Below are 21,745 nucleotides of genomic sequence, written 5' to 3'. Positions count from 1 at the left end.
AGCGCAGCGTATGCGCCAGACGTGCCAGCCCCCGTTGGGAGGATGAGGGCTACCCTAGTGAGAGAAGGCGAGGAGTTTCGATGGCACCTCCGGCCTACCCTGTGAGACTGGTTTCGCTCACACCTCTGGTCTCCCCCCTGAGGGCCAGTTTCAATGTCACCTCTGGCCTCCCCGAGTGCTGGCTCCAGACCTGCTGGGCGTCTGGGAATTCCCGGACGCATCCTCAAAGAGATCAAAGAACCAACCGCCGGACCTCACCCACAGACCGCCCCCACAGCCTCGGACCCCCTGCCTGCCAGGGTCCGGACATCAAAGGGTCACTGAACTATATCAAGGGGCGCCCCTGAACTAGCGGCAGTTGCATCTTGGACAAGGAAGCCCTGCTGATCTGATCGCGGCTGACTGAACCTCGTGAACTCTGGAGCCCTGCGGACGCTGTCGCGGCTCATTCTTGGAACTGAACCATCGGAGCCCTGCTGACCTCATCGCGGCTCGAGTTTGAATCTTGAAGACATCTACGTAACTCTCTGAGCCCTGCTGACGCTGTCGCGGCTCGTTCGTCGAACCATCGGAGCCCTGCTGACCTCGTCGCGGCTCGAGTTTGAAACCTGAAGATATCTACGGAACCCTCTGAGCCCTGCAGACGTGGTCGCGGCTCCTCCGGAACCTCCTACAGAGCGGGCCCTGCTGACGCTGTCGCGGCTCAAGGAACATTCTAGTCCAGCTGGACTATTGAAGTCACCCTCCCGAAGAGACTATCCTCAAGTGAGTAGGATCACCAGTGCGATCTTCCGTATCCCCCTGGCTCGAGGATTGAGAGCTATGCGCAGGGTACGCCACGTGCTGGGTTACGACCCTAAGACTGTCCCGCTACCCCCGTCCCTAAAGACTTGAGACTCTCTGCGGTTCCTCGATCATTGTACCTAAGTACTGCTTTTCATTCACTCCTGAGGCTTGAGCCAGGAGGTTAACTTTTTAAAATTCTGATCTTGTTTTTAACAAACTGTTGAATATTCTCCCCGTGTGTCCTTCCCCCCTCCCTCTGGCAATTGCGCTGATTACTCGCTGTTTAACATTGTTTGCACGAACTTTGGAGGGATTTTCCTCTCATCGTTTTGGGTGACAGACAAGGCAAGGGTGATTAGATCTTACCCGCTTTCCCTTGATAGTTGGCAGACTACTTGCCTTCCCCTTCAGGGTGTGGCCGATTCACGGGCCGTCATCTGCGGGGACTGACAGGGATAGGGTAGCGGCCATCTTAGTGAGGGCTCGCAGTGCACGTCGCTCGGACGACGGCATAAAAACATACGTCCATGGCTCCGTGCAGCGGACGCGCATTGCGGGCGCGCCGATCGCGCTCCGCAGTCAAGCCAGAGTCCTGCCCGTCTGCGCCCGTCCGCGAACGACCGGGGCGCGGGGCAGGACCCCATGGCCCCACCCTTCAAACAAATTCCGCGGTCCTAAGCAGCAGCAGCCATCGTATTCACTACTCCAAAACAGATCTCCTTACACTTGGTAAGAAGCCGAATCACACCTGCTTTCACACTATAGACCCTGATTACATACCCTCTCTTTGTAATTTATGCAACCAGGCACTTCCCACGATAAATAAAATTTCAGGAAAGGTAGCTAATCTGAAGATGATATTGCTAAACTGTAGGTCTATGACTAAACATAAAATGGAAATCCACGACCTGTTGATAAATAGAGATCTAGACGCCATGTTTCTTACAGAGACATGGCTAGAAGATTCATCCTCCCCTGATATTCTAGAAGCTATACCTCCCAATTATAGCCTTCTGAGAATTGACAGACAAAAACAACGTGGAGGAGGACTTGCACTTATCTATAAAGCAGAGCTAGAATGCACCTTAACAAAATCCACCATAATAAATAGTGAATGTGGCTTATTTACAATAAAATTAGAACCTACAAATCCGATCACTGGCCTACTTATTTACCGGCCTCCGGGAACCGCGGCGCCTTTCTGCAGCCAACTCATCGAATCAGCCACCCAGCTTGCAGTTAGACATAAAAATCTAATCATTTTAGGCGACCTAAATCTTCACTTCGAAGATATTAACTCCAGTGAAGCACAACTTCTCGCGGCCGCACTTAACTCTGTAGACATAAAACTTCTCTCTACAATCCCCACACACCAGCAGGGACATCTTTTAGACCCTATTTTTGCGAATTGGGAGGGCATTAAGACCTCACCCCCGATCCCACTGATTTGGTCTGACCACAGCATTGTGCCATTTGAGATAATAAGAGAACCTACAGATATTATACCTATAAAACATCCTCCTCACAAACGCCGTAATTGGAAAAAATTCACCCCTGAACTCTTTAAGAGCATGTTAGCCGAGCAACCTCCAACAATAGGTAACTCCTTGCAAGAGGTTTGGGACAACTACGAATTATGGATGGTGAAAGCACTAGATAAAATCGCTCCCTGGACAACCAAACCTCCAGCTAGACAATCCAAAACCGCTCCATGGTTTTCAGAAAAACTCAGAACAGCAAAAGCTCAATGTAAATTAATAGAGCGTAGATGGAGGAAAAGCTACGCACCTGAACTCAAAGATAGCTACAGAATTGAATTAAAAAAATACCAAAAAATGGTTAGAGCGGAGAAAAGTTACCACTATAAAAATAGAATTGAGCGCCTAGGGTCTGCTCGATACCTCAGTACCTTCGATCTGACCAGCAGATTGCCCTGACCGAGGAGGCCCGAGAGAGGTCCGCCTTTTCCACCCTGGATGGCCAATACCATTTCCGGGTGATGCCCTTTGGCATGAAAAATGCCCCCGCCACCTTCCAGAGACTGGTGAACCAGGTACTGGCAGGACTGGAAGAATTCAGCGCCGCATATCTGGACGATATTGCGGTGTTCAGCTCCCACTGGCCTGAACATCTCCTCCATCTCCGGGAGGTCTTGTTAGCCCTACAGAGGGCCGGCCTCACCATTAAGGCCAGTAAGTGTCAAATCGGACAGGGGTCCGTGGTCTACCTGGGGCACCAGGTCAGCAGCGGCCTCGTGGCCCCTCTCCAACCCAAGATCGATGCGATCGTGGCCTGGGAAGCCCCCTCCACCCAAACGGAGGTGCGAGCCTTCCTCGGGCTCATGGGGTACTACCGCAGGTTCATAAAGGGATAGGGCAGCATCGTAGTGCCCCGCACAGAATTGACCTCTAAGAACCAGCCGAAAAAGGTCAACTGGACCCCCTGCCTGCCAAGAGGCATTTGAAGCCCTGAAGCACGCCATGTGCACTGCCCCTGTGTTGCAGGCCCCCGACTACTCCAAAGAGAACGTGGTCCAAACGGACGCCTCCAAGCATGGCATCGGGGCCGTCCTGTCCCAGTTGAATGAGAAAGGCCTGGACCAGCCAGTGGCCTTCATTAGCCGGAGGTTACTCCCTCGAGAGCAAAGTGGAGCACCATCGAGCGGGAGGCCTTCGCGGTGGTTTGGGCTCTGAAGAAGCTGAGGCCCTACCTATTCGGTACTCACTTCCGAGTCCAAACTGACCACCGACCCCTCCGGTGGCTAATGCTAATGAGAGGGGAGAATCCCAACTTGCTGCGATGGTCCATCTACCTCCAGGGGATGGACTTCACTGTGGAGCACCGGCCAGGTGTTGACCACGCCAACGCTGACGGCCTGTCCCGTTTCTTCCACCTCAGTGAAGAGAACCCCCAAGGGGATGGGTAGTTCTCTCCGCCTTTCAGCTGGGGGGGGACGCGTGTTGGACCCGGCCTCGTGGCGTGGTTCCCCCCGCGAATCAGCTCCCCATCAGCCCAGCTCCGTACATAGGGACTCCCTAGTTGCCCTACCCATGTCCGATCTAATGCCCATTGTCCGTATCGGCCAGTCCCCGGCCACCCTTCCAGCCGCACGCCCCGGAGACCCGCAAGGCCCCATAGGCCCATCGGCAGCCATTTTCCGTTCCCGAGATCCCTGATGCCATGGGCCTAACCTGACCCCTGCCCCAGCGCAGCGTATGCGCCAGACGTGCCAGCCCCCGTTGGGAGGATGAGGGCTACCCTAGTGAGAGAAGGCGAGGAGTTTCGATGGCACCTCCGGCCTACCCTGTGAGACTGGTTTCGCTCACACCTCTGGTCTCCCCCCTGAGGGCCAGTTTCAATGTCACCTCTGGCCTCCCCGAGTGCTGGCTCCAGACCTGCTGGGCGTCTGGGAATTCCCGGACACATCCTCAAAGAGATCAAAGAACCAACCGCCGGACCTCACCCACAGACCGCCCCCACAGCCTCGGACCCCCTGCCTGCCAGGGTCCGGATATCAAAGGGTCACTGAACTATATCAAGGGGCGCCCCTGAACTAGCGGCAGTTGCATCTTGGACAAGGAAGCCCTGCTGATCTGATCGCGGCTGACTGAACCTCGTGAACTCTGGAGCCCTGCGGACGCTGTCGCGGCTCATTCTTGGAACTGAACCATCGGAGCCCTGCTGACCTCATCGCGGCTCGAGTTTGAATCTTGAAGACATCTACGTAACTCTCTGAGCCCTGCTGACGCTGTCGCGGCTCGTTCGTCGAACCATCGGAGCCCTGCTGACCTCGTCGCGGCTCGAGTTTGAAACCTGAAGATATCTACGGAACCCTCTGAGCCCTGCAGACGTGGTCGCGGCTCCTCCGGAACCTCCTACAGAGCGGGCCCTGCTGACGCTGTCGCGGCTCAAGGAACATTCTAGTCCAGCTGGACTATTGAAGTCACCCTCCCGAAGAGACTATCCTCAAGTGAGTAGGATCACCAGTGCGATCTTCCGTATCCCCCCGGCTCGAGGATTGAGAGCTATGCGCAGGGTACGCCACGTGCTGGGTTACGACCCTAAGACTGTCCCGCTACCCCCGTCCCTAAAGACTTGAGACTCTCTGCGGTTCCTCGGTCATTGTACCTAAGTACTGCTTTTCATTCACTCCTGAGGCTTGAGCCGGGAGGTTAACTTTTTAAAATTCTGATCTTGTTTTTAACAAACTGTTGAATATTCTCCCCGTGTGTCCTTCCCCCCTCCCTCTGGCAATTGCGCTGATTACTCGCTGTTTAACATTGATGCACGAACTTTGGAGGGATTTTCCTCTCATCGTTTTGGGTGACAGACAAGGCAAGGGTGATTAGATCTTACCCGCTTTCCCTTGATAGTTGGCAGACTACTTGCCTTCCCCTTCAGGGTGTGGCCGATTCACGGGCCGTCATCTGCGGGGACTGACAGGGATAGGGTAGCGGCCATCTTAGTGAGGGCTCGCAGTGCACGTCGCTCGGACGACGGCATAAAAACATACGTCCATGGCTCCGTGCAGCGGACGCGCATTGCGGGCGCGCCGATCGCGCTCCGCAGTCAAGCCAGAGTCCTGCCCGTCTGCGCCCGTCCGCGAACGACCGGGGCGCGGGGCAGGACCCCATGGCCCCACCCTTCAAACAAATTCCGCGGTCTTAAGCAGCAGCAGCCATCGTATTCACTACTCCAAAACAGATCTCCTTACACTTGGTAAGAAGCCGAATCACACCTGCTTTCACACTATAGACCCTGATTACATACCCTCTCTTTGTAATTTATGCAACCAGGCACTTCCCACGATAAACAAAATTTCAGGAAAGGTAGCTAATCTGAAGATGATATTGCTAAACTGTAGGTCTATGACTAAACATAAAATGGAAATCCACGACCTGTTGATAAATAGAGATCTAGACGCCATGTTTCTTACAGAGACATGGCTAGAAGATTCATCCTCCCCTGATATTCTAGAAGCTATACCTCCCAATTATAGCCTTCTGAGAATTGACAGACAAAAACAACGTGGAGGAGGACTTGCACTTATCTATAAAGCAGAGCTAGAATGCACCTTAACAAAATCCACCATAATCAATAGTGAATGTGGCTTATTTACAATAAAATTAGAACCTACAAATCCGATCACTGGTCTACTTATTTACCGGCCTCCGGGAACCGCGGCGCCTTTCTGCAGCCAACTCATCGAATCAGCCACCCAGCTTGCAGTTAGACATAAAAATCTAATCATTTTAGGCGACCTAAATCTTCACTTCGAAGATATTAACTCCAGTGAAGCACAACTTCTCGCGGCCGCACTTAACTCTGTAGACATAAAACTTCTCTCTACAATCCCCACACACCAGCAGGGACATCTTTTAGACCCTATTTTTGCGAATTGGGAGGGCATTAAGACCTCACCCCCGATCCCACTGATTTGGTCTGACCACAGCATTGTGCCATTTGAGATAATAAGAGAACCTACAGATATTATACCTATAAAACATCCTCCTCACAAACGCCGTAATTGGAAAAAATTCACCCCTGAACTCTTTAAGAGCATGTTAGCCGAGCAACCTCCAACAATAGGTAACTCCTTGCAAGAGGTTTGGGACAACTACGAATTATGGATGGTGAAAGCACTAGATAAAATCGCTCTCTGGACAACCAAACCTCCAGCTAGACAATCCAAAACCGCTCCATGGTTTTCAGAAAAACTCAGAACAGCAAAAGCTCAATGTAAATTAATAGAGCGTAGATGGAGGAAAAGCTACGCACCTGAACTCAAAGATAGCTACAGAATTGAATTAAAAAAATACCAAAAAATGGTTAGAGCGGAGAAAAGTTACCACTATAAAAATAGAATTGAGGAAGCAGATAATCCCACGAAAGAGTTGTTTGGTATCTACAGAGAACTCACTATTCCATCACGACTAGATACTAAAGACACATACTCCGCTGAGATATGTGATCAAATCGCTGACTTCTTTGTAGAAAAAGTAGAAAGAATTCATGCTACCTTTGTAAGCAACACAACCCCCGTAAATATCAACGTGGATACTAAAGGCACCCCAACACTTAAAATCCCTCTTACCAGGTTCATTACCCCGGACAAACTAGATCTATTGAAAATCAATTATGACATACAGTCCGGCTCCCCCACCGATGCCTGCCCACCGGAACAGTGTAAGGGAGTTATGGAAAGTACATTAATTGATCACATTAGTCAGATGATCACTTTATCTTTCCAGGAGTGCCACATTCCAGAAATATGGAAAACTGCCCAAGTTATGCCATTAAAAAAGAAACCAAACATTCATATTTCTCAGTTCCAAAATCTACGTCCAATCTCACTTCTCCCGTTCTGTGCCAAAATCATAGAAAAAGTGGCAAATAAACAACTTATGGAATTTTTGGAGAAAGAAGCTCTCCTTCACCCTTCCCAGTCAAGATTTAGATCAGGCTACTCAACTGAGTCGGCAGTTCTATATTCGACTGAATGTATTCGGAAGATGGTGGACGAGGGCGAGACAGCGGCGTTGGTCCTATTGGACCTTAGTGCAGCATTTGACACCGTGCTGCACTCAACGCTGTTGTCTCGTCTCTCAGATATGGGAGTAAGGGGCCCAGCACTCGCTTGGCTTCAATCCTTTCTGACCGACAGAACTTTCCAGCTACACTGCCCACCCTTCAGATCATCTCCTCGGAAGGTGAGCCATGGGGTTCCACAGGGCTCCAGTTTGAGCCTCACGTTATTTAACATCTATATGGAACCCCTGGCACACATTGTAGAGGATTTTGGGGTGGGCATTGTCAGCTACGCTGACGACACCCAGCTGGTGTTCAAGTTAACCCCCGACCGAAGAGAATATGCCACCAATTTCTCGGACTGTATGTCGGTGGTAGCGGCCTGGATGAACAACAATTGTCTCCGTCTGAATGGAGATAAGACAGAGGTTCTGGTGGTGGGGAGAGATGTCTCTGCATGGTCTCATGCATAGTGGCCTAGTGAACTGGGCAAGCTTCCTACTCCCGCAGAGACGGTTAGGAACCTAGGCGTTATGCTGGATTCCAACCTCTCCGGTAAGACCCAAGTCAACAAGATAACGGGAAAATGCTTTGGCATATTAAAAGTTCTTCGTAAGGTGCTAGACCTTCTTCCCACCGAAGCCAGGAAAACCATAGTCCATGCTCTGCTAACACCCCATTTGGACTATGGGAATGCCCTCCTGATTGGTCTCAGCCAGAAGGGCCTTCACCAATTACAATGTGTACAGAACACAGCAGCCCGACGGGTGCTCGGTCTCCCAAGAAGAACATCTGCTAGAGCTGCCTTATCCAAACTCCATTGGCTCCCTGTTAAGGTGAGAATTCAATTTAAGACCCTTTGCTATGCCCACCGCATCGCTCAGAACAGAGGCCCTGATTACCTAAAAAATCTCCTTACCATACATCGCCCGATTAGAGATCTAAGATAATCGGGTATGATATTATTTAAACTTCCCCGAATCACAAGAGCTAAAATGGGAGGAAAATCCTTCCGATACCTGGCCTCCAAGTATTGGAATGCACTCCCGCTCTACCTACGGATGGAGCCATCCGAAATAAGATTTAGGGCAAAACTAAAAACTCATCTGTTCCCTAGCAAGTAACCCTTCTTCTGAGCTCCATGACATTTCTCCTCTGGATTTTGTATTGTATCAGCAGTTAGCGCGGGGACACACAGTTTTGTGCAGCCAGGCGCTTAATAAATGTCTTATTATTATTATTATTATTATTGCTTCCTTCGTGAATATAAAGAAGTTGATAACTTATCCCTCGGTGTTGTGTCGGTTCATAAGTGTGGTGTGGTCCTCGTGTGTACGATTCACTACTCAAGGTCTTCCCCGGTGGAGATCTCTCATAAGGCTCGGCATTATTGGTGGGAGAGGTAGGTCTCGGAGGAGTCGGGTAGACATAACCAGGCCTCTGGGATCGCCCCTTCTAACAGCTGCCACTGGCATTCCCATTTGATTATATTTTCCGAAATTCAAATGCTTTGTATGATTGTGGTGGTATTTAATTCACAGTTCTTCTCACCCCCATACACAGTCCTTCTTCCTGTCACCTCACTCAGGTAAACTTGTGTGCCATTCTGCTCACTGCCACTTGGATCGCAGGTGGAAAAGGCCTAACGCCACTGTATGTCGATTGGATAGTAAAGACTGTGGGCCTTATAAAGTTATTTGCTGCCTCGTCGCCACTGTAGTAGACGCAGTGTCTCTACCATGCGGGAGGGGGCTGGGCCGCCAAATCTACAGTTGTCTGCTGTTAAACAGACCCATACATACATGGGTAAAAGATACATCATGGCTGCAGGTCAGCCATGCCAGCATTGTGTTCCTCTCATCACTTGTGGTTCCTTATTGTAGGCCTCCCAAAGCAGAAGGTGGTGAGCCCATCCTAAACTAAAATCCCCCATGCTGTGATAGTGTTCTTCTGTGGCATGGTGCTTTTCTGTCCTACTACTAGTACTACAAAAACCTAGTCACGTAGCTCGAAAAAACTGTAACAGCAATCTATTCACGGCAGCAGCGGATAAGTGTTTAAAAAGATGTAATTGATAACTACAGTTTAGTTAATAGATTACCTACTCTATCAGGAACTTAATTATTATTCATGATCATCACTGGACAGCAGCTGAGCCCTGATGCGGCCCGGTAGGCTTGGTCCCTCCCAGTCAGATGGTATATTACCGCGACCGATGTGCCATCAGTCATGCTGCAACCAATGAGCACAGCAGCTTGCTGCACCCACTCTCACTGCAACTGTTCCCCCCCATTTCCCCCCAGCGCTGCCCAGTGACCCTGACTCGTGAGCCAGCCAGCCTCTCTAGCCCTGACTTTGGCTGATTGGTGCAGGTGGGATCCAATACCACCTGGAACCGTCCATGAGCCATTTTTACCGCAGATGGTCGACGGTGCCTTGCATTGGCAACGGTGAAAATCAGCTGCAGCTGGCATTAATTACTGTTGGAAATACCTCGGTAGGCTGCAGTCAGAGCGGCGAGTTCAGGAGGAGCAGGAGCTGCATGTTAAGTTAAAGAAATACAGGCGGCAGCAGGAGGACCGTCGGAAGTGACGCACATAGCCTAGTATTGTGAGTCTACTTCATCATTGGGCACTAACTGCAGTGACGTTGACACTTAAAGTTCGGCTCCATGTGTGTCAGCCCAGCCTGGAAGTGTGTCTAACTTGAATACTACAATTACATTGTAGCAGAACTAATGCGCAAGCCGCAGAGCTGCAAATAGATCTAGCAACATTATTTGTCGGATATGGCCCGTGATATGCACGTGGCGGTAGATTCCAGAAATTTCTGTCAGGTGGTGGGGGGGCCCAACATCTAAAAAAATTCAGATGGTGGGGCTCAACCTACAAAAGTTTGAAGACCTCTGCGCTAGTGTGTCCAAAAGAGTTGTTTAAAAAAAAATATATTAAAAATCCGAGTCCTCCATGGCACCCTATTTTTATGGCTGTCAACTGTGCAAAGAAGACCAATATTGCCCCCATTTTTATTATTCTGTATCCTCGGTTCAGTACTGTGGTGCTTTTTAGGTCTCGGCCTGATCCAGCGCATGCACTGGTCTCGGGCGAGACCTTAAGTAGGGCTCTAAGAAATGCTTTTGCTGGTGATCAGCTTGCTAGAACGGGCACAAGAGCGTGCGCGCATGCGCTTTATAGAAAGCTGATCGCTGACAACTCGCGTTTCTCGCATGTCTCTTTCACTGCCTCTTCTGTAAGCTGCGACAAGCAGCTGTGAGGCCACAGTGTTTTCAATTAGACAGTTTCAAACACAGGCTCGTTTCTATACACATTTGCAGTGTCTCTGTGCATGCGACTGTGTCAGCGGTCAAAAAACTTCAGTTAAAGGTTTGTACTTCCCCTCAGTAAATGGTGCAGTTATACAGAAGAACGCGGCTTCTGCACAGAGACTCGATTGAAAGTCTATCATCGCGCCGAAGAGCATCTCTTAAAGACGCAAGCACACGGAGTGGTGCTGGCCATCACCATCAACTTACTAAAGTCCCTCTGTCTAACTTACTGTGCCAGCGGTTTTCCCCACAGCAGTGCAGCGTGTACAGTGGCTCCAGGGCCTCTGCACTCCAATAATAGTAGTGTTTCATTATCAAAGTATGGCAAACAATGCCTCAGCAACATTGCCATACCATCGTTCCCTGCCTGCTTATATACATTTCGAAATATATGTTCTTTACTCTAAAAGCATCCATGTGTCTTCATTTGCATATGTGATATAAAAAAAAACAGCTTTCATGCTCATTTAACTGGCAGCACCTGTCACGTGGCACTTTGTACTGGAGGTACTGTAAAATGCTCCAAGGCCTCTTTATTGTTAATTCTCCATCTGAACTCCGTCAAGGAAATATGGAGGTGCGTGGAGCTGCAGCACCCTTACTCTTAGTGTCATTGAGCACACACAAGTCCTGCTTCGTCTCTGTCTCCTCACCGAGAGCGCTGCTAATGTTTCACTTCCTCCTCCCTGAGGCCTGTAGCTGTGCAGCATTTTATTGCTGATGAAATTTGACGAGCTTCTATTTATCCTCTACAATGGTTTCACTGTGGCTTGTCTTTTTTCTATAATGAACCTGACAGTTTTGACTCTCAGAGCGGAATCACCACTTTGCATAGTCTCGTTTTCTCTTACCTCAGCTCGCTCGAAAGCGGAGAGGTTCTACACAGATTCCCAGGTCTGGGCCATCCGCCAAACACCAGATAAGGGGCTGATATGGATTAGGAGGGGTGGGTTATTACGACACAAACGTGAGGGAAATCCATCCGGCCTATTGCAAGTCTGAAATGATGCAATCCCTTGTAATTAGACGAATAAGATGTCCGTCACAAATTGTAAATCAGGCCCCTAAACACCAATGATGTAATTTCAGGCACAGATGACGAGCTACAAGAGATTTGGTAGGTCTACTGATTTAAGTAGATATAGAACAGAACACTGACCAGAGTAGAACGAAAAGCTAAAACAATCACCAACCCTGAAAATGTTTAACTTCGTGGCCCATATTTCACCGAGGAATAGGACAATTTACTCAGAAAGCCCACCCATCTTCTTATAGTGTTCAACTCGGTCAACTTGAATCCTTCTCCATAATAAATGTCAAATGTATTACAGTACTAACAGATATGTATGCTAAGAACTTCCATTTTCTTTTCGTTATATTATCTTAAACCTTAACCTAGTAACTCCACTCTGCATTCTACGTGGTTTACAAGGCTGTATATTTCTCTATCTATCGCCCTCACTCTATCTATCTATCTATCTATCTATCTATCTATCTATCTATCTATCTATCTATCTATCTATCTATCTATCTATCTATCTAGCTATCTCCCTCACTCTATCTTTATATCTATCTATCGTCCTCACTCTATATATCGCACTCACTCTATCTATCTATCTATCGCATCACCACAGCATCACTCAGCACCACCACAACATCACTCAGGGGCACCACAACATCACTATGCACTACCACAGCATCACTGAACGCCACAGCATCACTCGTTGCCACCACAACATCACTCAGTGCCACCACAGCAACAATCTGTGCAACATTTCAACAACAACTGGTTCAAATATGTTCTCTTAATGTTTCAAGATTTATTACAAATGTCACAAAAAGATGTTAATATTTCACTTCGGTTCTTGGATTTTCACAAAAGTTATTTGCAAAAGTTTAAGCTATTGCCATTATCAAATACAATAACTTTTATTTAAGTATTAATTATTTTTTAAAAAGCCATTGTTATTTGTAATATCAATACATCTAAGTCACATAAATACAACACATATTGCATTACAAATGCTATAGGTGTCACATTTGCGAAAGTTAAAACTATTGGCATTGTAAATGACAGAGCTATTAATTTCGCTATTTTCAAAACCAACACATGAATAAAAAATGTGTCATTTACAATACCAATAGCTCAAACTTTTCTAATGCGAGACCTAATGCTTGTTTTACTTGTCTCTAGTCATTGCGAATCTTACCGTTACTAATTCAAATTGTGTTAGATTTGGCTTATTTGCAATGCAAACTTTATCTTAATAAGTTGCTTTAACAAGCTGCAACTCCGCTACGGAAGCCCATTCATTTGCTAATTATTTTCCACATAAGGTTGCAAGACCATAAAGTGGAGTTTTTAGGATTTTGAATAGTTTCTTGTTTGAAGATGTTACTCTCTCCTGCGCACCCCACTCTTGTACTAAGGTTACGAGTGACCTGGCACCCGCCTTTCAGAGGTTCTTGCATTCACCCAAGTCTGGCCTGGCACTTGTACGTCCCAGCTTGGCACACACTGGGTGATGATCTCCCCACCTCCTTCTAGACCCCAGCTCACTACTGTTTGCAGTCTGTCACTCACCCCTCACCTCCCTGGCACTCACCCTTCACACCTCAGGCCTGGCAGTCACTCCTTGCACCTGGCACTCACCCTTCTCCCTCTCTGGCACACAGCATTGACTCTCTTTGACACTCATGTGTCACCTCCCTGACACTCCCCCTCAACCCTCCTGGTACTCATACTTCTCCCTGGCATTCACTACTTACCCCCTTGGCACTCACCCTTCACCTCTATGGCACTATCCCTTCATACCCCTGGCCTAGCAGCTACCCTTCACCCCTTGCACTCACCCCTCCCCTCCCTGGCACTCACCCTTGACCCTCCTGACTCTTACGTCTCACCTTCATGGCACTCAACCTTCTTCTCCCTGGCACTCACCCTTCATCCCCCTGACCTGGCACTCAAACTTTACCTTTGTGGCACTAGCCCTTCACCCCCCTGGCCTGGCAGCTACCCCTCACCCCTTGCACTCACCCCTCCCCTCCCTGGCACTCACCCTTGACCCTCCTGACTCTTACGTCTCACCTCCATGGCACTCAACCTTCTTCTCCCTGGCACTCACCCTTCATCCCCCTGACCTGGCACTCAACCTTCACCTCTGTGGCACTAGCCCTTCAACCCCCTGTCCTGGCAGCTACCTCTCACCACTGGCACTCATACTTCCCCTTCTCAGCACTCACCCTTCCCCTCCCTGGCACTCACCCTTGACCCTCCTGACTCGTACGTCTCATCTCCTCGGCACTCACTCCTCACCTCTCTGGAACTCACCCTTCACCCCCTGGTCTGGCAGCTATCCCTCACCCCTGGCATTCATACTTCCCCTTCTCAGCACTCACCCTTCCCCTCCCTGGCATTCACCCGTGACCCTCCTGACTCTTACGTCTCATCTCCCTGGCATTCACTCTTCACCTCCCTGCCACTCACCCTTGACCCTCTTGCCACTAGCCCGTTTTCCCCCCAAGAACAAAAAATAACAAGCATTGGCATAGCCTATAGGTCTCGCCTTTGGGAACTTATAAGTGTTTAGCCACGCAACAGTTGATGTTGTTGCACCAAGGATATTGTGCTGCATAACTAAGGGGCATATCATCAAAAGGGGGCGATAATTATCGCTAAGCGCATTTAGCGCTAGGATATTTATTGCCACCCAACTTTGAATTTTATCACGGAGATAGCGTGCTATCAGCAACACTTATCTCCACAGCGATAAAATTCAGAGTGCAAGCTGCCTAACTGTGTGATTATCGCTGGAAATCTAGCAATAATCACACAACTTTTGGCGATAGCTTGCTGAGAGGGCCTCACATACTTAGCCACGATATCCACCTTCCATAGGATATCTTGGCTAAGTCAGTTTCAAAGCAGGCGTAAGGAAAGTAGCGATAACAGAGGTTATCCCTACTTTTCTTGTCGCTATGCTGCTTTGCGTGAGGCTTGATAATCGGAGAAATGTCGCTTACCTGGGGAGAAACGGCCACCTTGCATCTCATTTGAGATGCAAAGTTGAGCGTTGAGGGAAAGGGCAAAGAAGCAGGGATTCACGCATTAGCATGTCCTTGCTAATAGGGCGTTAGAATTATCGCCGCTTTTCGGCCGAAACCGGCTGCAAAAGCGGCGATAATTTTTAACGCCCCCCCTTGTTGATATGCCCCTTAATACTTAGAAGGTCCCAAAAGCGAGACCTATTGGCTATGCCAATGCTCATTGAAGAAAGTATTGCTACCCCTAATCCGTGGACGGTTAGCTCAGGAAGTCCTAATAGTCCACAGATTGGGGGCGCAATACTTTCCTTTAAACTTTGCACCTGCTAAGAATTTTGCGCCTGGGGCAACCGCCTCTGTGGACTCCCCATGTTACACTACTGTCAGACAGAACCATGTTTTGGTTCCAGGCATGGCTGGTAGGCATAGGCGAGCTGAGTACAGGCCAAGCACGCCTTGTTTCAGCGGGGCGACCTGAAGTTACCTAACAAATGCTTTAAATATTCTTTTTTAATTAAATGCCACCTGTGCATGATCATTATCTTCAGATTACCCTTGAATCTTTTAGTTCCTCTCGTTAATTGCCCTCTGTTTCTCTTCTTTCCCCCCGCCGCTGCCCTTCCCCCTCACAACTGCCCCTCCACACACACCCCTCCTGTGGCCTCAAATGTAGCGCAAAGTATCAGGAAGTGCAGAAAACTTGGTCTGACCGGGGCGCCATCTGAGCAGAAGCTGGTCCTGGATCCGAGGGTGCAATGCAGGCTGCTGCAGTCCCTGAATAGGGGGAGGGGGACAACCTAAATCCTGTAAATATCTGTGAGTGGTTGAGTCTAGGAACCCGCAGGAGATTCTGCAGGTGGTGGTTGTGAGGTCATCTTGCTTTAAGCCACTCTCTGGACACTGTCCAACTGACCGTAACAATCTGATATATATCTTTTGATTCATTTTCAGCTAACTTCAGCCCCCCATCCATAGCGCAAGAGCCTCATGGGAAGTTGAGGAACGGAACAATAGGGAACCTTACGTGCTCCTCTGTCGGGGGATACCCGGCACCCAGAAGACTGGACTGGATCATTGCTGGCAGAAATGAGACCATTGAAGGAGAAATGCACACGCCTCAAGATGATGATACAAAACTATACAACGTGACCAGCAGATTGACTTGGTTCTTTACAGAAATGGTGAACATCAGTTGCAGGATTGAGCAAGTGCAAGATCTTGGGTCTCTCGCCTCCGAAATCTTGTCAGTTGGTGAGTAGGTCAGTGAGTCTCTTACTTGGGCTATAGACCTCTGAAACTCGGCTTTGATGTCTTGTCCAAAGTTTTGGTTGATAATTGGCATCCAAGATCACTTACAATCATAGCTGAGGGCAGCACTTTAATTGACTGAGTAATGTCAGTTTCTGGGTGCTGGCACCTCTGTTTAGTTAACGCGAGAGAACTGGCGCTTTACCCAGTGGGTCTTTCTAATGGGGCTGTTGTCAGTTGTTGTTTTGGTGAATGGCAAAGATGGAAAGTTCGGAGTGCTATGTTGTGACTATGGGTAGTTGATGCTCCAGGTGAGTTGAAAATATCTGAAAAGAAATGGATAATATACAAAGGTTTGAGTGTTATCTTGAATAAATATTCAATATATATGTATATGAATGAACAATAATAACAGGTTACGGATGCTATATGTAAACTCATTTTCAAGCAGTAGTTTGCTCACATATGCGATTGAGCAGCGTGTACAGTGAGAGCCTCTGACAAGATGTAAGTCCAACTTTTCGAGGTATAGTTGGGTACCATAATCACCCATGAACATCTTTCTTTCCAATTGCCTATCTCGTGGCCTGGCTTCCGTGGACGGTAGAGTATGGTGGCTCTTCCTAGTAGGGTAGAGATTGGTCCGCAGACTTCCGGCCCCATGCCCCTACGAGAAAGCTGGGTTCTGTGGTGCAGTGTCCCTTCTCACATCCGTGCCCTCAATGGTTTATGCCCTGTCCCAGCCAGGTAGTATGTGATGCATGGCTGCTTGAATGGTGGGAACCAGGCTGAGCAGCGCTTGGTTGTTTTCCTGGAGAGACAGCGTATGTAAGTACAGTGAACTGATCAGTGGTGGCAGCCTCCGGATGGGCGTGGTGGGCGGGAAAAAAAGTACCTTCTTCTTCACTGCCGCGCGGCTCTCCTCCATCCACACTATGCCTCATTTGAAGCACCTGGGATCTCTGCGTTTCCCAGCCAATCACAACACTCCAGCATCGTGGTTGATCTGAGCGGCCTGTTTGGCCACCCAGGCAGTGCCTTGGAGGCTGGTTGTCCTCCTTTCTGAGTGGCCGCACCCAAGCAGTACGCTTGGGAGACTTTACAGCAGACTTCCAGCCGGTTAAATGCGGGGTCCCCTAGGGCTCCTCCCTGTCCCCGTTATTATTCAACCTGTACATTGCCCCTCTTATCTTTGCCCTTCAACAGCTGGAGGTCTCCGTTTATAATTATGCGGATGACCTCCAGCTTATCTTTTCTCTATCTTCTTCCTCTGAGTCTATTTCCAACTTTCAATCTGTTATGTCCTTCATCCGGGACTGGATGAACCATAACCACCTGAAGCTCAACCAGTGGCGGTTTCTCTTTGTGGGCGTTGGGGCTCCGCCCCAGGTAATTTAGCCCCAGGCAATTTATCACGTTTGCTACGTTTTGACTGGTTTTTCTTATCTAGTTTCTTTTTCAATTGTAATTAAAAAAATGAAATCGCAAAGAAGTGAGAACACGGCCCGGGGCAAAGAACACGGGGCACTGCCTCGAAGTCTGCTGCCCCCCACTGCCAATACCGCCGCGCTGCACCACCTGCTATGTCTTTGCCGGCTGAGACCCTCACAGCCCTGAAGGCTGTGATGTCATCAGCCAGGCAAGACATAGCCTGGAAGCTCAGTCTCCACCCCCTGATGGCGTGGAGATTAAGTTAGCCCCGGGCGTTTTTAACACAAGCCCGGGATTGCTAACGTCTCCACGTCAATCAGGTGGAGGAGGAGAGCTTGCTGTCGTGTGTCACCCCTACCAACTCGTCACAGGGCGTGGTGAGACCCACCCTGTGACGAGTGGGTATCGTCTGCGCAGACTCTGACTTCTTCCCGCCGCCACGCATCACTAGGAGAAGAAGACTAGCAGCCATTTTCTAGACCGAGTGAGGTCAAGGTCGGAGCGGGGAGCCTGAAGGAAAGCAGTCAACTCTACCGGTCGTGCCCTGCAGCAGCAGCCTAGCTATCCGTTTTGGTTGCAGGCAGGCTGGGCAGACCGGTCACCGGACTCTGGAGTAGAGAGTGAGACGTGTGAACTGAACTCGGGCAGGTAGGGCCCCACAGGCGGGAAGTTTTTAATTTATTTCGCACATCGCAATGCATCCTAATTAATTGATTAAGCGGAGCCAGGAATGTATGTTGTCACAGTCTAGACGTTGTCTGTCTTAGTGTCTTCTAATGCCGCGGCGCTCTCCTCCCCTTGTCATGATTCAAACTCTTCAGGTCTCGGCCGGGCCTACAGTTATGAAAGGTGCAGATTAGAAATGGTGTTTAACTGCAGGGCTGAACATACACATGGTGCATTGATGTGTGGAGCACGCACCAAAATCACACACCACACACACGAACTGCTTTCTCTCTAAAGAGTGTGGCAAAGGATTGGCAAAATAGGCTGCCTCGCAGGGCTAAGAGTCTGTAAAACTCAAGGCCATCCTTTAGGTTAGCTGGAGGTAGCTGCCGCTGTGCTGACTCTTCAAACCCATTTGAGCAGCTTTGTTATTTTTTACATTCTGGCTTCTAATTTGTATACAAGTATGGTTTGTTTTCGTTTTTACTCACTAGTTTTAGGAGACACCCTTTGTGCGTTTTCTGAGTACAGTGTTGTGTGAGCTCACTTATTGTGGTGTCAACAGGGACACAAGACGTGTGATGTCACTTTCGAGGCCCCTATGATATGGGTAAAATTAAACAATTAAGGAATGCTCAGCATGTAACATCATGCAATCAAACGGCGTGAACCGTTCGTGGTTTGTGACAGGGCCACAAGATAAACACCTGCGCAATAAAAATATGCCAGAACTTGAAACTACAAGGGTGCTTCGAAGGTAGATTTGTAACAGGTGGGAGAATAATACCCGTTGTATTTACGTGGGGTCGTGAAATGAAAAGAAAGATCGTTAGCAAGTGGTGCATGAACAGAGAAAGTATTAATGACGTGGGTTTCTTCAGGAGTCTCTGGGTCTGCAATGGGAAGTATTTCGGAATTCTGGAAAAAAAGAATAGTATTGGAACGCAAGAAAGGTTCCCTTCCCATTGTTCCAAATGCAGAATGCATGGTCTCTGATACAATTAGAGAGATAGGATGTGGTTTAACGGCCAGAGCGGCCGACTTTGAAGCCGGGGGACCAGCTTCTAATCTAGCGGGAGTCCCACTCATCCTGTGATTCTGGGCAAAACACTTAATCTGCCTACGCCTAAGCATCAATCTTCTCCAGCCATGCTTGCTACCCTTTGCTCGAACATTATTTCAACGAAACAAGGCTTCCCCGGCAACAAGTGGGATCTTCCATTCAGGCATGGTATTATGATATCTGTAAACGTTTGGTAATATAATTTACTTAAAGGAAATTGTACAGTTCTCTCCCGCACAAGACACTGTTAAGCACAAGACACTGTTAAGGAAGCATCGCACGCTTTCCATTTTAAAGCATTGGTGTCTCTGAGGTAGAGTGTTTTACAAATTGTAGTACAAGGAGAAACACCCCTTTTAAAAAAAAAAGTTGTAGAGGTTTGGATACATCTGAATATTAGATACAGCCACAAAAGAAACTATTAGCACGAGTTAGATGTTGGCGAAGCTCAGCCTACGTTCTGCACTTTATTACCAGGCTAGTGTTTGAGGGAAATATAAAACATCAAGGCAGATCTTGCATAGGGAATAGCGTGTGCTGGTGTTGTCCATGTGTGTCGAGGCTGAGTCCGCTATGTGGAATCTGAGCCACAATACTAAGTTATGAAGTATGTGTAACTGCAAAAGATAGAAGGGGAGAAGAATGTCATAACTTTTAGGGAGGGGGCAACTGAACAGCTGCACGAGCAGGGGCTCGCAGGGTAACCTCAGATAATACATGTGCAGGCGGGAGCCCCCACGGAGCAGATCCATCTAAGGCACCACCTCGGCCCATGGGACCTGCCTATGTGCAACCAAATTCAAACCATGTTGTTCTGTGTGTCAGCGATTGAGGTCAGAGCAGAGGGCCAGGTTTAGGGCAAAATTATAGGCAGTCATTTGGTCACGGGGTGTCCTAACGTACCAGTTTTGTAAACTGGGTGAGCATGGCGTCCCGGGCTACCACTACAGATCTTTTACATAGATGTCAGGCTTCCTCGTAATGTAGGGCTACACTCTCGGCCACCCCCATTGGAGGAGTGTAATGTGCCGCTGCAAGACATCTGTGGGTTTGGTGGCTCTCCAGTGTGATGAAAGGGTCTGTTTGCCTAGCAAGAGAGCTAGCTTTGTGAATCACACTAGCACTTTGTGTTTTTTCCCTCACCTATACATTACAAGGTCATTTGCATCATAGGTGTTCATAATAATGAGCTCACTAATAGTGGCAAGGGCATAGTGTATAGCACACTACATTCTTCAACACCAAATGCGTAGGACCTTGTGCGGGGGTAGGGGTGAGGGCAGGTAAGGCTGGCAGGGCAGGGAGGACATAGCTGTTGAGCGTCTGCCTTGCTGACACCCAGCCACTAGTAACACAACACCGGGCGCAGGGATCTCAGGGCAGACTTGGCTGGTAGTGTGAGGATAGCGTAGTGATGCTCTCTGAGACAATCTGCTGGAACACAACGAGATAAAGTGCAGCTGTTTCTATTGTGGGCTGCCCACACTTGACTGCTGCCATTTCAGTGATACGCAGAGTATGAGATCTGTCAACAGTTGCTGGTACCCGATGATGACGACTGTAGGACTGCAATGTAATTATAACTCCTGTTTTTTATTTAACCGAGAGACATCTTGCCTAGTGTGGAATTCTTTGTAAAGTTCAGAAAATGCAGGAAAACCCTAAACGCCACAGCACAACTAATGGTCAAATTGGGCAACTCACACTTGAATGGAATAGCGGGTTGGTACTTGTGATAATGGCAGAGCTTAATTTGTTTTGGAGTAGGTCCTCATTTTTGGAGATCTGAACTTATTTTCTTATCCTCAGACTGACCCTGCAAGATGTGGCTGTGGTGAAAACGAAGTACATGTTGTAATGGAAGGCTAGTAGTTATGGTGAAAGCGAAGGGGATGGTGAGCGGGGACAGGTGCAGGATGCAGTTATGGTGTAATACTGGTGTTGAAGAAGGTGTAAGGATCGCTCTTTAGAAATGGTGAAAGAAAGGCTCAGGTCAGGTGCAATAATGATGAAAGGTGCAGGGCCCCGCGTTTGTTAATGGTGCAAATTATGGCTGTGGTGAAAACGAAGTACACCTTGTAATGGAAGGCTAGTAGTGATGGTGAAAGCGAAGGGGATGGTGAGTGGGGACAGGTGCAGGATGCAGTTATGGTGTAAGGTACAGGTAGAAAAGAAAGGTATCCAATGGGCTAATGACGAAAGGCGGATGGTGTTTGGTTGGTAAGAACTAAGAAAGAAGTTCAGCATTTGATGATGGTTGAAGAATAACACGTGAAGAAGAAGAGGAAAGACGTGATGTGGTGATGGTAAAAGAAGATGCAAAAAGCGGAGCATGTAGTATAGGGCACACCGCTGTTTGCATGCCTACCCATTCCTTACAGTGCAGTCATGTTACAGGAGGGAGCACTAGGGTTAGTGCCCTTTCATTTCTGGTGCTCTGCAGCAGTTTCAAGAACTTCTTGGAGTTTCTTGTTGCTCATATGGCTGTAATTTCTGATATTTCGAAGTTTCCCTTGTCTTCATTGGATGATTTTAGCTCGCGAGAAAGTGTCACTCATAGTTGTTGAAATGTCACTCATAATTTCACAGAAATTATGAAAATGTCACACATGGCAATCTGAAACCTTGGCAGCTATGAGTATTTAACCACATGT

The 21,745-nt window shown here is 48.5% G+C and overlaps 1 protein-coding gene across 1 annotated transcript in view; it reads left to right on the top strand.

Annotated features, from left to right (window-relative positions):
* LOC147698895 (T-lymphocyte activation antigen CD86-like) overlaps positions 1 to 21,745 on the top strand; it is a 160,315-nt gene that overhangs the window by 69,068 nt on the left and 69,502 nt on the right. Inside the window, exon 4 of the mRNA XM_086936288.1 lies at positions 15,635 to 15,934. Within this exon, the coding sequence (XP_086792414.1) occupies positions 15,635 to 15,934 (300 nt within the window). The remainder of the gene's footprint in view (positions 1 to 15,634; positions 15,935 to 21,745) is intronic.

Source organism: Lissotriton vulgaris, chromosome 8 (genome assembly GCF_964263255.1).
Source record: "Lissotriton vulgaris chromosome 8, aLisVul1.2, whole genome shotgun sequence".
Lineage (NCBI taxonomy): Eukaryota > Metazoa > Chordata > Amphibia > Caudata > Salamandridae > Lissotriton > Lissotriton vulgaris.
This window is presented reverse-complemented; position numbering and strand designations above follow the sequence as displayed.